General features: G+C 41.4%; 1 protein-coding gene and 1 long non-coding RNA gene across 3 annotated transcripts; one reads left to right on the top strand and one right to left on the bottom strand.

The window, feature by feature from the left end:
- The first annotated feature begins 878 nt into the window (after positions 1 to 878).
- LOC108619251 (uncharacterized) lies at positions 879 to 15,636 on the top strand. The gene is made up of 2 exons (XM_018015759.2): positions 879 to 2,577; positions 13,025 to 15,636. Exons 1-2 carry the CDS (start codon positions 2,147 to 2,149, stop codon positions 13,989 to 13,991), a joined length of 1,398 nt encoding a protein of 465 aa, XP_017871248.1. The 5' UTR covers positions 879 to 2,146; the 3' UTR covers positions 13,992 to 15,636.
- On the bottom strand, positions 5,318 to 11,001 carry LOC149267893 (uncharacterized). Of its 2 annotated transcripts, XR_016271254.1 has the most exons (4): positions 10,537 to 11,001; positions 6,979 to 7,598; positions 6,219 to 6,603; positions 5,318 to 6,143 (listed from the first exon to the last, which is right to left on the bottom strand). It is a non-coding gene; the product is annotated as an uncharacterized LOC149267893 (long non-coding RNA). The 2 variants fall into 2 exon arrangements; XR_016271253.1 differs by having other exon boundaries at positions 6,979 to 10,998.
- Positions 15,637 to 16,019: the final 383 nt, after the last annotated feature.

Below are 16,019 nucleotides of genomic sequence, written 5' to 3'. Positions count from 1 at the left end.
TATTGATAGAGTCGCCGCCATTTGTCATGCGCCTGACTGGCAGCTTAATAAATGCTGCCGCTAACGGTCTGTAGCGTCTGTCGCTTAAGGCCAGTCACTTTTTACATAATAAAAACAAAAACACACAGCAAAACCGAAGAGAAGAAATAATGCAAGCATCTATGTGTGTGCGTGTATGTGTGTATGTACGTACATGTACGTGTATGCAAAAAGGAAACTATAAAATTTATGCTCATTGGCCGCAGCGTCTGCCAAAGCGCGTGCCAAGCCGCCGGAGCGACAGGCGACAAAATACAACACAAGAGGCTCTCAAATTTTTGCCAACTGTCCACCCCCACCTGCTGCCCTTTGCTTTGCTGTTGGAGCTAGCGACGCGTGTGTTTGCGTTTCGCTTCCGTTACAAATGGTAGCAGAGGCAGTGGCAGCGGCAGCGGCAACCAGCAGACAAACAACAAACACGCTAAGAAAATGCCCCACACACAAATACACACCCAATGCCAAAATCTTGCATATCACACCGACTTTCGTGGAAACACACACAAACACACACTCATATATATATAAATATAACACAGCACGCACGTACGCCATGCACTGCGCTCTTTATATTTTATAGCAACACTCTCTTTACGCTCTTAGGCTGGCGCTTCTGCTCTGCTCAGCTCTGTTCGGCTCAGCTTAGGTTAGCCGACGTCTCTGCTGGCTGCTACTTCCGTTTGTACGTGCGGCTGCGATGCCGCCAGAGACCGAGCCGAAGTAGCTTGAACATCTGTGCGCGCTGCCAACGACGACGTCGCCGCTGGCAGGCAAATAAAACAGCCGCTGCCTCTGCCACTGCCACTGCCGCTGCTGCTGTCGCTGTCAGTGCTGATGCCAGCCAGCCAGCCAAAGCCCGTGCGCTTCATTCATTCAATTTTCAGTTCACATCGAACGCGAGAACTGTGCGGACGTGCAAGCGGCAGCGGCAAAGTTCGGCCTAGTAACACAAGTAACGCAACAACAAAATCCACGCGCTCCCCAACTTACACGTTCCGCGCGCTCTCTTTCTCTCACTCTCTGTCTTTTACTCATTCACGCAACCTCAACAGGCGCCTATAATTTTAGCAAAAAAAAAAAAAAAATGAAGGAACATAATAATAATTAATTAATAATAATTCTAAAGCAACAAAAACTTAATTAAAACAACAAATCAAACAATTAGTAAAAGACTTGTGCCTCTCTCAAACTCTATTGACTTTGTGTGCGTCGCTCCTTTTTAAACCGCGCCCCCCATTCAGCCCTCCAAACTGCACTTGCACTGCCCACCGCCTAAGGAAGCCGCGTGTTCAAAGAAAAAAAATCCAAAAATCAAAAACAATAACAAATTACTTGACATAAATAAATAAAAAAAAAGGCTGCCAAACTTGAATTGTAATTGTCAACACTGAGTGCCTAATTGAACAGTTAATAATAGAATATAACAGTTGTTTTATTTTTTTTTGAAAATTTTTTTTGATTATTTTTTGTTGAGTTCTGTGCGCTCGAATAAATTCAAAAGTCCTGGATTATTTTGAATTTTTATAGCAGAAGTAAAACAAATGCAAAAACAACAGCATAAGCCAATACAAAAAAAAAAAAAAAAGATAAAGCGTGCGAATTAATGCAAAGTTAACGAAACATAACGGGCCACACACGCACGCACGCATGCTAACAAAACAAACAGCAAAAGCAAAGTGAAATCTCACGCAGCACCAGCGCAGCAGCAGCGACGCCAGCAGCAGCACACACACACGCACACTTTCCTATACATGAGCGTGTTGTAATTTGCAAAGGAAAAAAAAAAAAAAAAAAAAACCAAGTAGGCTGCTTCCTATCGAAAGTCAACAATTAAAAGCAGCTTGTGATCATTTCTCACTACAACAAAACACTCACACATAAAAAAAATAAAAAAACAAAAACCAAAAACAGAACAATACAAAACAAAACAAAGCAACAAAAAATTCTAAAATAAAATAATTTGTTTTTTTCAATATAATTTATTACTTAAATAAACATTTGCTGTTTACCTTGTGTGTGCAGTGGGAAGAAGCAAGAAGAAGAAGAAGCAGCAGCAGCAGCAAATAGTTCAAAGAAGAGAGACTTAAACAGTCTGCAAGCGAAGCTTTGAATGCGATTCATACGCACACACTTGCAGTCGCTCACGCACATACACACACAGTCACAGTCGAAGTTACAGACACAGACACATCGCACAATGACCTTGCCAACCAATACAAATGCAGCGAATGGAAACGGCTGTGGCGGCGGCAGCGGCAATGGCAGCAGCAGCGATGATGATTCGGACATGTTCGGACCGCCACGCTGCTCACCCCCCATTGGTTATCACCATCATCGTTCGCGCGTGCCAATGATCTCGCCGAAGCTGCGTCAGCGCGAGGAACGTAAACGCATCCTGCAGCTGTGCGCCCACAAGCTGGAGCGAATCAAGGACTCTGAAGCGAACCTGCGCCGCAGCGTCTGCATCAATAACACCTATTGCCGACTTACCGATGAGCTGAGACGTGAGAAGCAAATGCGTTACCTGCAGAATTTGCCAAAGTGAGTAAACGAACGAGATAGAGATACAATCGTGCACAGACACATGCATACATGTACATGTATAACTGCATATATATGTATGTATATGTATGTATGGATGTGTGTGTGTTTATGTGTGTCTGATTATAAATTGTAAGAGGCAGCCAGTGGTGCCAGCTTTTGCCAAAAACAAAAAAGAAGAGAAAAACTCTAAAACTAGATAAAGTTGCTTGAAAAGCAATTAAAACATGGCGACTTCGTGATACTCTTTTAGTTAATTTAGAAAATTAGCTAAGGCTGCTTCCTCTGCAATTAGAGCTGCAAAATAATTGAAGATATTCATATGTTGATTTATAAATATAAATGGAATATATAAAATATATGCATATATGTACATATATGCATATATTTAAACTTAAAAAAAAAAAAGCTCAATTGGCAGCGCTGGCTCGCGATGTTGCCCACGCGTGCTCGTTCGCTCGATTGCCCTTTCAAGCTTGTGCGTGAGCGTGTGGCAACCTTCGCAGTTAGCGAAAGGCCAAAGTGCGTATCTAGCGAGAAATAGCGCGGGCGACGGCGGCGACGAACGAGCGTAAGACATAAGGCGATTACTCAAAATAGTGGAAGTGTGCTAAATATACATACATATAACAACAACAAACAAATATAACACTTGCAGAATGTGCATGCATATACATACATACATGTACATACATATATGCCTGTAGTTCTATTTCTATTTCTGCCTCTGTTTGTTGTTATAATCTGCGTCAAGTGATCATTGGAAATGTTGTTTGGGTTTAATGCAGCTTCTCTGTCTCTGGTTGGTGCTTTTTTTTTTTTTTTTTATATATATATATTTGCTATGTTTTTATTGGCCTGCGTGGCAACGCTCCGTCTGACAAGTCTTTCGTTCAGTTTTATTTGCTGTGTAACTTGACGCGCGTTAGCAAGGATATTTCCGTCTTTAGGCTGTGGTCAGCGTCAACCGCAACTAGTCGCCGCTGTCGCTTCCTGCAGGCTTACAACTACAGCTGCAGGCCACACAATAAGCGTACAGTGGGCTGTCGTTAAAATGAACAATAAATATGCGGACAGACGGAATTTCTATGTTTTTTGTGAAAGCGTTTGTGTGCGCGAGCAGAAGGGGATGTTGGGGCAGCGTCGGAAAGGGGCGAAAGGGGGGAAAAACCAACTTGACTACAATTAGTTCATTATAGCGAACGTGCACAGTATTTCTTTTATTTATTTATTTTCTGTTGCATTCAGGCCAAGCGCAAAGCAAAACGAAGCACAGCAAAGCAAACCAAAGCAGATACTCAAGAGACATTAAACAATAACAACAACAACAACAACAACAACAACAACAACAACAACAGCAACGGCAAACAGTTCAAACAGAAACGACACAAAATACAAAACGAAACGAAAAACGGCAGCGCGCAGAGGAGGCAGCAACTAGAAAAGAGTGAGCGTGAGAGGGAGGGAGAAGGCGAGAGAAAACACAGCCAGCACCAGCAGGCGAGCCAACTAAAATCGTCTGACTGTTTGTCTGTCTGTCTGTCTGTCCGTTTGTCTGGCTCTGTAAAGAAGGGCGTGTGTATGCAGCAGCGAGTAAAGATGAGAGGCAATAACAACAACAAGAGTATATTCTAGTATAGTATGCTCGAATAGCATGAATACACACATACATACATTGATGTATGGCATACAAACATACACACACATACATGCATCAACATTTTCTATGCAGTTTGATAGTAAACTCTACTTTAGGTAATTTGAATAGTTATACAATTGTATATGCACCTCAAATTCGATAACAATTTGGCATGCATATCGTTAATCGATCATAATTATCGCATATACATGATAGTCAATAATCGGTAGTTATTGATGTCAATCAGCGTAACAACAAAAGAATAAAAACCAAAAAACCGTAAAGACAGGAACAGAAACACAAAAGAAGAGAAAAACGCTTAAAACACAACAATAACAAAAGCAAAAGCAAAAATAAAAACAACACGCGCGCACCCAAATACAGCGGGAAACAACCTTCGCAGATAGCGCGAGCAGCAGCAGCAGCAGCAGCAGCCGCCGCAGCAGCAACAACAAAACACCAAAAGAAATCAAAGCAAGCTGTAGAAAATACACACACACAGAGTGTCTGTCTGTGTGTGTGTGTGTGCTAAAAAAACGTTGCGCTCGTTGAAATAATCACGTTCCACTTGCAACAAAAAGCAACCATAACAGCAACAGCAACAGCAGCAGCAACTGAGAGTAGCGACTGCGATGATAGCAAGCAGCAACGCTGCTGTTGTTGTTGTTAGTGCACCTCTAGAGTCGCCATATACATATACACACACATACATGCACACAATACCACAAGCCAAAGCCAGCGCATGCCAACATCAACAGCACAAAACGCAACCAAAACCTTCAGACTTTGCAAACACACACACACACGCACAAACGAGAAGCGACATTAGTATGTTAATGTGTATGTGTGTATTTGTGTGCGTATAATTATTTTTAGCCATGCAGAGTCCAAAGAGTTATTAAAACTTTTTTAACACACACACAAAATACAATATTACGAAAGAATTTCGTAGTTAAAGAAAAGACGAAAAGAAAACGTCATTTGAGCTGATCTTGAAATGCGTTTCAATTATTGAGCACAATTGGTTATTGCATATGTATGTATGTATGTATTGGTTGGTGATCATTAACAGCTATTGCTGTCGCTGCCGCTGCTGCCTTTCTTTTCGTATGCAATTTTTACGCTCTTTGGCGCTCTCCGCTCTTCGCTCTCTCAAGGCTTCGTCTGCGTGCCCTGCAGGAATAGACGGCATGCCTGAAGTGGTTGCTATGCATGCATGTATTACATATGTACACACACACATACATATATTTAGCAGTGTATGCTGCACTGTGTATATATCCAGTGGGCATACCGATAACAGTCTATCGATATTTCGGAATTCGAACATACCCAATACATATACATATACATATACAATGTACAACTTATGTATATTTAAATGTATAGAAATTCATTGTTTATATTATGAGCTAGCATAATGTCATGCAGCTGTGTTGATGATGTTTATCTACTTGGTGGGGATCATTGGCTGCCATCGCTGGCGTTGGCCCACTGTGGGCTCTGTGCCATTGTACAGTATAATAGTGTAGCTATTGTTGTTGTATTGTCGTTGTTGTTGTTGTTGTAGATTTATGTATACTTCTTTTGTTTTGCTTTTGCCCTAGCGGTGCAGAGAGTAGTGGAGTAGTATGAAGTTGTACATTTATTTCACTGACTTTGCCATTGGCTTTACTGTTAAACATTATTACGTTGTATTATTTTTTGTTGTTATTGCCTTTTGGATTTTGCCTTGCCTACGTACGCGCGTGTCAAACTTGAAGCGTGGCAACTTCAATTTTTGCCCCTCCCTTTTGGATAGCTCGCACCCCGACCAACAACTGTCATCTATCATCATCTAGTGTGAGATGGACATAGCGCCGCCTTGGCTTTCTTTTCGCTGTAGTTGTTGCGCTTCCTCTTTGTTTCACTTGCTTCAGCGCGCTTGCTGCAAGGAGAGAAAACAAATAAAATGCCGTTACTACACACATGTACACACACACAGTCACACAGTCACACTCACGCACACATTCAGACATTTGAAGCTCTTCGTTTTTGTTGTTGTTGTTTATTTTTGCGCGCAGCCAAAAACTTAATTCATAGCAATCTCAGTTTTTTCCTTTTTGGCTTTTGATTCGCTTCTGCTTGGCATAGAGTTGGTCGCTGTCGCTGCTGCTGGCGCGACGTTGACTTCGACGTCATTGTTGGCGCTGCTGCTGCTGTTTCGTGTGCTGCGTTTCCGTTTTTGCTTCGTTTTGCTTTGTTTGACATGTTTTCTCCAGTGAGACGCTTGCATATGTACAAACATACATACTACATACAATTGTAAGTATGCTTGTACATACATATTTATATGTATATGTTACATACACATGCACACATACAACCATATGCCTATGCGCTTATTACTTTGAAGTTGCCATGCAGTAGCAGCAGCAATCGATAATTTAATTAAAAGAGAGAGAAGAAATAATCGTTTAATGCATGTTGGAGAAATTTATAAAAGAAAATGACAAAATGTGTGCATGTGCAGTGTGTGTTATATGCCTGCTTGGCTGACTGATTGTCTGCATATGTTCTATATACTTAACATGCTTATTTATGTACTTGTGTGTGTGTGTGTGTGTGTGTGCAATTTGATTTATTGTGCAATGTTCTTCACCTAAAGAGACATCATGTTATCGGTTACGAATAGTCAACGAATCGCGATTTATGATTATTTGTTATTGTTATTGTTATTTGAAGGTATTGAAAAAACACCAAATGCTTATTCAATTGCTTACCGCATCTGAGGCTGCTAAACACACCCCCTTTGCTCGCTTGCGCCTTGCTACAAACACACAAAAAGCAGACAAATGCAGCGAAGCAGCGAGGCATCGATGCAGCTAGATAGAGAAAGAAGGAAAGAAAGAGAGCGAACACAAGCTAGAGAGGAACTTGCTCGTGCTCCCTCGCCTATGCGTTCGGTTCGTTCGTTTATTCGTTTGTGTGTGTGTGTGTGTGTGTGTTCGCTTTGCTCTTTGCACACATTTTGTAACCCACCGCCCCATTTTGCGGCGTCGTAATAATTCGCGACTGCGACGACGTTTTTATAGTTTTCTGTTATATTGTCTGTTGTTTCTATTGCCGCTGTCCGTTGTCGCTGCTGGTGCTGCTGTCGCTGCTGGTGCTGCTGTTGCTGCTGCGGCGGTTGCTGCTGCGGCAGTTGCTGCCGGTGCTTTTGTTGCGCATCTCATCTATTCGGTAACGATTGCACCACAAGCTGCGATTGCCTACTTTACAAACACTCACTCACACACACACACACCGACACACACATAGACACTCACACACAGATGCGGAGGCGTAGGGCGTGTGCCATTTGCATTTGTTTGTCTGGGCGCGCATTTAAAGCATCTAGATTCTAGAACAATTAGATTATACAATTAAAATTGATGGGCGGGTTGTGGGGAGAGTGTGAGTTTTATATATTTATTTTCTATTTGTGAGTGAGTGATAAATGCAAATTATGCATATACATCCATACATGCATGTACACAGATACATATATGTATGTATATCTCATACAATTTGTATGAATGTACGTATGTATGTATTTATGTATGTATGTATGTATATGTACTCCAATCAGCAGCGAACAACTCTGACTTCTGAACTTGTAAGAGTTCTGGACTTCTGAGAACTCCTGCCGGATTAGCAGTGTTAAGCTTTGTTCAATAATAATCTCATCTCCATATATGCATATATTTATATACATACACACATATATGTATGGATCTGCATATATGACTGTGCGATTATCCACAATTCAATCTTTGTGTATAAATAAATTCTTGTGAACATTCTTAAGTATTTGTTTTTAGCTGACGACACGCGCGCGCTTTGCATTTTCGCATAGTTGTTGTTGCTATTTTTAATTGCTTATCAATGTTCACACAGACACACAAACACACAAATAATGGCTGATAAGCGAAAAATGAGTGAGAGGCGAGAGAGAGAGGGAGGGAGAGAGAGAGAGTGTGAAGAGACTAGCAGCAAAATCTACTCAAGTTAAAGGGGCAGCCGCAGCGAATTCGCTCTTTAAAATCACTTTAAATTCAATTTGCATGGCCAGCATATCACACGAAGCGAAACGGAGCAACAGTAAAGTGGTGTGCGGCGGTGTGGTGTGGTGGAGGGGAAATACGCCATATGGTAGATATGTTTGCATGTACGTGTGTGTGTGTGTGTGTTGTATGATTGCGACTCTAGGTTAGAGGTAGGTTGGTTGGGCTAAGCTTGTATCGGATTGGGTGTGGGGTGTTCTCGCTCTGTTCTCGCCTCGGCGGCCTCCGCTTCAAATGAAGTTGTCTGTGACGTACGCCGTCTCCTGCGGCTCGATGCCGACCCCTGCAGCGCACCAACGAATGCGCGTCGTCGTCGTCGTCGTCCTACATTTGTGACTTTACATTGAGCCCCTCCCCCGCCTCCCTCTACCGTTATAACGTCATTTGCCTTCGCTTCCATTTCTACGTTGCAGACGCGACACGCCGCGCTGTGCTTGTTTCCCCCTTTTTCTCTTATTTTGTGTGTGTGTGCTTTTTTTTTCTCCTTGCTTTTTGCACTTGTCGTTCGATTGTGTGACATTTTTTATTTAACATTTTTAGACTGCGTTGCCTGCCGCCGCTTGTGCTCCACTTGTGCATTGCATATACCCTGTACTCATTAAAAATGGACAACAGAAAAAAAAAAAAAAAAAAAAAAAAAAGGTGTATAATTAAGTTGTGCAAGTGTGCGTATATATGCATTGCATATATTTGTATGTGAGTGTGTGTGTGTGTAGGGACAAGGCAGGCCCAGGCAGAGATGGAGATGTCTACATATGTGTGTGTATGTATGTGTGTGTATATACATACATACAGTGTTTTCCTATAAAGAAAAAGCTTTTTTTAAATCATCGATGGGGTATCTGCTAGTCGCGAACAATGAAAGACTGGAACGTTGTGTGTAAGGATCACATCGAAGGCAAGCCAAGGCAAATGATGGATAATTTGTAAATACACAAGTTAATAGCCTTGAACTCGAAATCATAATCAAAAGAGCAGAACGCACAATATGATGTGTGTGGAGGGGAGGGGGGGCGGTGGTGGGTGCAAAGGGCGGGGCAAACAGGCACACGCCATGCCACGCAGGTGAAGCGCTTAATATGCCCCAATTTTCCTATGAATTGTTTGCGTGTATGTATGTGTATGTTTATGTATATACAGAGCATTGTCTCCCTTCCCCCAGCACAAACGTACAAATACACAAGAGACAGCGGCATATTTCGCCAGAGACCATCGAGAAAACGTGCGCAAAACGAAAACAGATAAGACAAAAATAAAAGAAAACAAAAACAAAGACAAAAAGAAGCTAACAAGTAGTAAGCAAAGCTTCAGTTTTCCCCTCCCTCTCTTTCTCTTGCTTCGGCAAGTCAGTTTGCTATTGAAGCAGAGTGGACAATACCGTTTGCTTATCGGTCGCATGCCATGCAAACGCACACAGGCAAACATATACACGCGCGCATACTTGAGTACACACACAAGCACACACACACACGCACACGGACACAGCGTGCTTACAAGTGATTGAGCGCGAGCGCGCTCCCCTTCCTCCCTCTCTCTCTTTCTCTCTCACTCACTGTGGCCGCTGCTTCTTTTGTAGCTACTCAATGTCAACGCGATGGCATCCCAAAAACATTGATAAAAGCTTTATTACTATTAATTGCTGTCAGAGAAGAACTCGAACGCGCAATCGAGCGTAAGCTCCAAGTGAAGCGCTTTGATGTCGTCACACTGAAGTGAAAAGCAAAGCTTTGTCCGTACGATCCGCTCGCAGCTTGCCAAGTGTAATTTGGCTTGCTTTGATTTATTCAAAAAAAAAAAAAAAAAAAAAAAAAAGTAAATAAATTTTAAAGCTTCTTTTGGGAAGCTGGCTGAACAGCAATGCGACCGACCGTGGGTATGGGCTCTCTCGGTTTCGTCCTCTCCCGCTCTTCGCACGCTCTCTCCCACTCTCCTTCACTCTCTTGCAGATGAATATTTTATGTAATATGATGGATAAAGCACTTGAGCATGACAGCAGAGCATAATACGTCGCGCCCCCCGCCAACTGTTTGCTGTTGGCAACTTTTATTTTGGGGTCACTTGTGCAATGAATGCTGGCGCTGGCGCTGGCGCTAGCGCTGCAGTCGCTGTTGCTGTTGCTGTTGCTGCCATTGCCGCTGCATTTAACATGCTTTGACTGCGACCCTCCGCTGTGCTCTGCTCTCTGCTTTTGGCAACTTATTTTTGGTCAGTGAGCCGCTGCTTTTTGCTGCTTACCCTTTTGCCTGCTGCTTCGCTGTCGTTGCTCCCATTTCGTGGCCCCCGTTCTCTACCTTTGCTTCTTGGCCCAAGCAACATTTCAAGTTAACGGTGCTTCGCGCACAGCACATTCAACAGGCAATAATAGCAACAACAACTAAACTAATATACTTTACTCTTTGTTGTTGTTGTTGCTGTTGTTGTTTTCAACTGCTGTACTTCCTAACCCCTCGCTCTCTTTGACTCTCTATGTTACGTTGCGCCGTTATTGTTGTTGTTGTTGTTGGCGCTGCTGCTGCTGCTTCTGTTGTTGTACGCTTTCTGGTTTTGGTTTCTATAAAGCTCTGGAGCGAGCGATTTGTTAACGCTGCTTCTTTAACGTTTCGTTGTATTATTTTTCTGTGTTGTCGTTTTGTGTTTTTTTAATACCCTTGAAAAATTGATTTGGAAATGTGTGTAACAACGAGGTGGATTGTTGTTAGAGTAAAGTGTGTTTTAGTTGCATTGGATTGGATACAGATATGGATACATATTTTACCGTATATTCACATATGTATGCATACGTATTATACAGCTGTGGTCATAAAAATAGTATTGTGGCGGAGCGTAATAACTTTTACAGAATAACTTACTATATTTCAAAATCGAATATTAAGATTAACCAATCTACATATGTATATATGTACATATATTGCTATTCATTTAGATGTTTATGTTGAGGAGGTTATCACTAAGTTGTGTTGGCCAACAATTTATGGTTAGTCGTACAATTACTTTTATGAATTCAGCTGTATGTCTAGAATACCCTGTAGATTAGTTTTTAGTCAGGTAAAAATGAATGAATAAATATTTAGATATGAAAAATACTCAAAAAATCTTTGACTTATACTTTATATACTTATATGTATGTATATATTGTATCTATATATAATATATATATTTACTGTTAACTCTTAATCTTTATATGTACATTTGTATACAAGCAATATGCCTCATGCATTTAGTTTACAGGGTATTTTTGCGTAGCACACTTTGTCTTCATACGGATTCCTACATACTTTCGCTTTCATTTTTTTTTTCGCGCGCGCCTGCACCTCTGCGCCTACCCGCGCTCACACACTTGCCTGCCCTCTCGCTCTGTCTCCCTCTCTCTCTTTGCCTTGCACCTTGCCCATGCCATTCTTGTCCGTTATTGAGTGCGTGTGTGTATGCGTTTGTTTTTGTTTCTGTATTTGTATTTGTTGCTCTTTTCTGCTTTAATAGTGAGCATTGACATGCTCAGCTGCGCATTTTAATGCGTCGCTGTTGCTTTGCCACTCTTCTGCTGCTGCTGTTGCTGCTGTTGCTTCTTCTTCTTCGTTTTTTTGGTGGCTTTGTCTTCTTCTAACTTTGCTGCCTTAATTCACATTTGTATTTGTTGTAGTTTTGGTTGTTATTGTTGCTTCTTTCAAACGCTTTGGCATATTGGCTAAACTGCGCTACGCAAGGTGGGCTATTTGTGGTGTGGGGCAGCGCAGAGGGGCGTGTCGGTCGCTCAGTCAGTCTGTCGCTTGCTTTTATTGAAAGAGAAATTAGCTGAAATTTACTTCGCTGCCGGCCGCTGTCCGCTGTTCGCTGTCCGCCAGCCGGCAGCTTTTGCGTTTGCGTTAGCCCGTTTTAACTGGCTCCAAGCGGCGCACAGTTGGCCCAGTTAATTAATGTGCGACCCACGGACCAGCATACTGGCCTGCAAAGCTGACATCGATAATACACGCTGACACGTTTGCCTCGATTCCAGTTGCTGGGGTGGGAGTGGGGGACTGGGGACAGTTTATGGCGATGACGGCGGCGGGTGTGTAGAATATGCGAACATTGGGGGGGTTTCTTACTTAATTTTTGGGCGTTGCGAGAGCTTTTGAAATTAACTAATGATGAGTCATTTGATATGATAGCACAGCAAGTGTTTGCATCACAAGTTATCGATAATATTTGCGAAGCGTGCTAAATGCTGTGTCATAGATAAATAACTGGGTGGGGTGCCATAGATAAGTAACTGTAGATAAATAACGGTAACTGTTGCTGTTGCTGCATTATCATGATCGATAACATCAATATTTATGTTTGTATCATAAACAATATATATGATCGATAAATTGGCTATATGTATATAGTGATACAATCTATTGGCTATTCAAGTTATCGATGCTTGTTATCGTTGTACGTACTTGTGTATAGATAATTAGATAATAATCACTATCGATAGCATTAATATTTATGAATGCATATGTGCAATTTAATGGCAAAGCTATCGATGCTTGTTATCGTTGGCTAAATACGCACTAACACACACACATACACACATGGATGTGCGTTTGTGCTCGTCTGATTGTCGCACAGGTTTTTCTCGTATTTACCTTTTATACCGTTTTGCCAATGTCTTTTCACAAAAAAAAAAAAAAAAAAAAAAAAAAAAACTCTACTAACTTTCCCTTACCACTTTCTCTCTCTGTCTCTTTCTGACTTATAGAACCGATAACAACAGCAGCACGGAATTGGCGCGTGAGAACCTCTTCCAGCCCAACATGGACGATGCCAAGCCAATGAACAACAACAGCAACAACAACAACAGCATCACAAACAACAACAACAACAATAAGCCTTACGGTGATGTTAGCGGCGCACGCACCATTTGCTCCATTGAGAATCATCAGTCGTCGCAGTTGCTGCGTCATGGTGCCACGCCCCCAGCTACTAATAGCAACACAATGTCCTCTTCCAATTCCACCTCCGCCTCCGCTTCCGCCTCATCCTCCTCCTCCTCCTCATCGTCCTCGATTGTGGCCGCTGCCGCCGCTGCTGCTGCGGCCGCACGCAAGCGCCATCTATCGAACAGCAATCTGGTGAACGATCTGGAGATACTCGACCGCGAGCTGAGCGCCATCAATGCGCCAATGCCGCTAATAGATCCAGAGATAACCCAGGGCGCCGAGCAGTTGGAGCGGGCAGCGCTGTCGGCGTCGCGGAAGCGCATGCGCAGCAACAGCGAGGACGAGAGCGATCGGCTGGTGCGCGAGGCGCTCTCACAGTTCTATATACCGCCACAGCGGCTCATCTCGGCCATTGAGGACTGTCCGTTGGATGTTGTGGGGCTCGGCGCCGGCGTCGGCAGCAACAGCGACCAAATTGGCATCGGCAGCAACAATCACAAGCGCGTCAAGCTGAGCACCAGCAGCTGTGGCGGCTGTGGTGGCGTCAGTGGCAGTGGTGCTGTCGTTGGTGGTGGTGGTGGTGGTTGTGGTCCGGCCGACCACATTGAGCTGGTCAACTTCGATATGAATCAGAATCAAAAGGACTTCGAGGTCATCATGGACGCACTGCGTCTCGGCACGCCCACACAGCCGAGCAGCGGCAGCGACTCGTGCGGCCAGGCGGCCATGATGAGCGAATCGGCGAGCGTGTTTCATAATCTGGTTGTCACCTCGCTGGAGACATGAAAGTATCAGTAAGGGATGCTGGATAGACCCCAACCAACCAACCAACCAACCAACCAACAACAACAAAAGCAAAAGCAGAAGCAAGAGCCAACGCAAAAGCAAAAGCAAAAACAAAAACAAAATGAAACATTTTTACAATTAGACAAGACAAAGAGCAAAGAGTTTTTTTTAGGCTTAATATTTAGCATTAGTTATAAGCTAAGATCTAAGCATTACCTACTAAGCTAGCAACTAAGACCCAATTTACCGTTAGGCAGCGCTAGAGAGCAAGAACAAGAGAAGGAAAATCTTCGCATAGATTGTAATTGATAACTGAATTTTATGTTTTTGCTTATATTTGCGTTTCGTTTCGGGCAGCTGCAAGTCGGTGTTGCAATTACGACTTGGCCTACAAGATCAACAAGATGAACAACAACAATACGAAGAAGAAGAAGAAATAGAAACATGGAAAAACACAAATAATTGTCTCGCAATTTGTACAAAACTTTTGTTTCAATAACATTTTGTGTGGAAACACATAACAAAATCAAAGAATTTGTAGTCAGTCAAAAACAAGAAAAAAAAAGAAAATACAAAAAAAAAAAACTAAATAAAAAACAAAAATTACTTTGTATATCAAATCTTCAAGTAGCCGAGTGATATACACACATACATAATTTATATATATACTTACATACAAATGTAAATGATGACAGTTAGGAGAGGGAGAGAGAGAGAAAGAGAGAGAGAGATAGAGATAGAGTGATGAAAAGCTCTAGGCTAGGGTAAGGCGTCAGTCATTTTTTTTTAACTAATTTTTTTTTTAAACATCCTATAAAAAGAAGTAAAAACTACAAAAAATTCCTTAAGTACAATTGTGCCAGCTCCTAAAAAAAAGGGCTAAAAAAGAATACAAAAAATACTTGAATATTACGATGCGATGCAAAGGCTCAGTTCACATTCCAGAAAAAAAAACCTGAAAAAAAAAAAAACAATAATAATTTTAATAATGCTAATAATACTCGCCTGAGCCCTTAATCAAATCCTGCATGAATTACAAGTTCCGCCCAAATGGTTCCAAAAAAGGCACAAAATCCCAATTCAGTTTCATTACAAGAAAAAAAAGAACAACTAGTTCCTGCCGCTTTACCCAGGCAACAATTTTCATAGTTTTTTTTTATCGCGCTTTGTTTAAAAACCAAAAAGAAAAAAGAAAAGAAAATATAGTGAAAAACAAATCAAATAATATACAAATTCCGTTCTCCTAGTCACAGTAAAAGAAATAGAAGAGCGAAACGAAGAGAATGGAAAAACTAAAGAAAGAAACGAAATTTTTGCTACAGTCTTATGTGCCCGCCCGCACGCCACGAAGTATTTAATAAACAAAAAAAAAAAAAATCCCAAAATTATGTTTGAAATTAAACTCAAAATAAACCAAAATTCCAAATAGCCAGTGATTAAAATAAAAATAAAAAAAAAATAGTTCATAAATATTAACTGAAAGCTGGTCACACTGTTCGAGTGGCGCAGGGCGAGCTTAGCGTAGATAACGGTTTCATTTACCTTTTCATTTATTTTGTTTTTGGTATTTTTCTTTAATAGTTTTCGCCACATTTCCTTGTGTTCAATCGAAAGCAACAACAACAGCAAAAAACAAAAGCAAAAAGCGAAAGCAAAACGCAAAACTCAGTGCACAACAGACAAAAGAAAAGTTGAAACTTGGATTATTAAATAGCAATTTAAAAGAATATATACACAAAAAAGTGCAATTAGAATTTTTATTAAAATATTGACGCAACAAAGCAACAAAAACAAACAAACCAACAAAAGTGCATTCAAAACAAGCAAGAAAAAGTATAAGTATTGTAACATTTTTTAAACAGCAATTGGGCAAAAACAAAACAACAAACAAACAAAAAATAACAACAAAAAGAATCAATTTTTTTCTTCGAAAAAATAAAAATGGCTGTGATAGAAATTTAAGTTTTTTGCTTAAGAGTTAAACGAAAATAAGAATGAAAAGAAAAAAACAAAAAAATTACAAACACA

The sequence above is a fragment of the Drosophila arizonae genome, chromosome X (genome assembly GCF_054131065.1).
Source record: "Drosophila arizonae isolate 15081-1271.41 chromosome X, UAZ_ARI_1.0, whole genome shotgun sequence".
NCBI classification, from domain to species: Eukaryota; Metazoa; Arthropoda; class Insecta; order Diptera; family Drosophilidae; genus Drosophila; species Drosophila arizonae.
Note: the sequence above shows the minus strand (reverse complement) of the source record. Positions and strands in the feature narration are given on the sequence as shown.

What these genes read in the sequence shown, in the direction of transcription:
- LOC108619251 (XM_018015759.2), top strand. Translation starts at nt 2,147, where the DNA reads ATGCGATTCATACGCACACACTTGCAGTCGCTCACGCACATACACACA. An exon ending in TACCTGCAGAATTTGCCAAA is followed by an intron (nt 2,578 to 13,024) that starts GTGAGTAAACGA and finishes TCTGACTTATAG; the next exon opens with AACCGATAACAACAGCAGCA.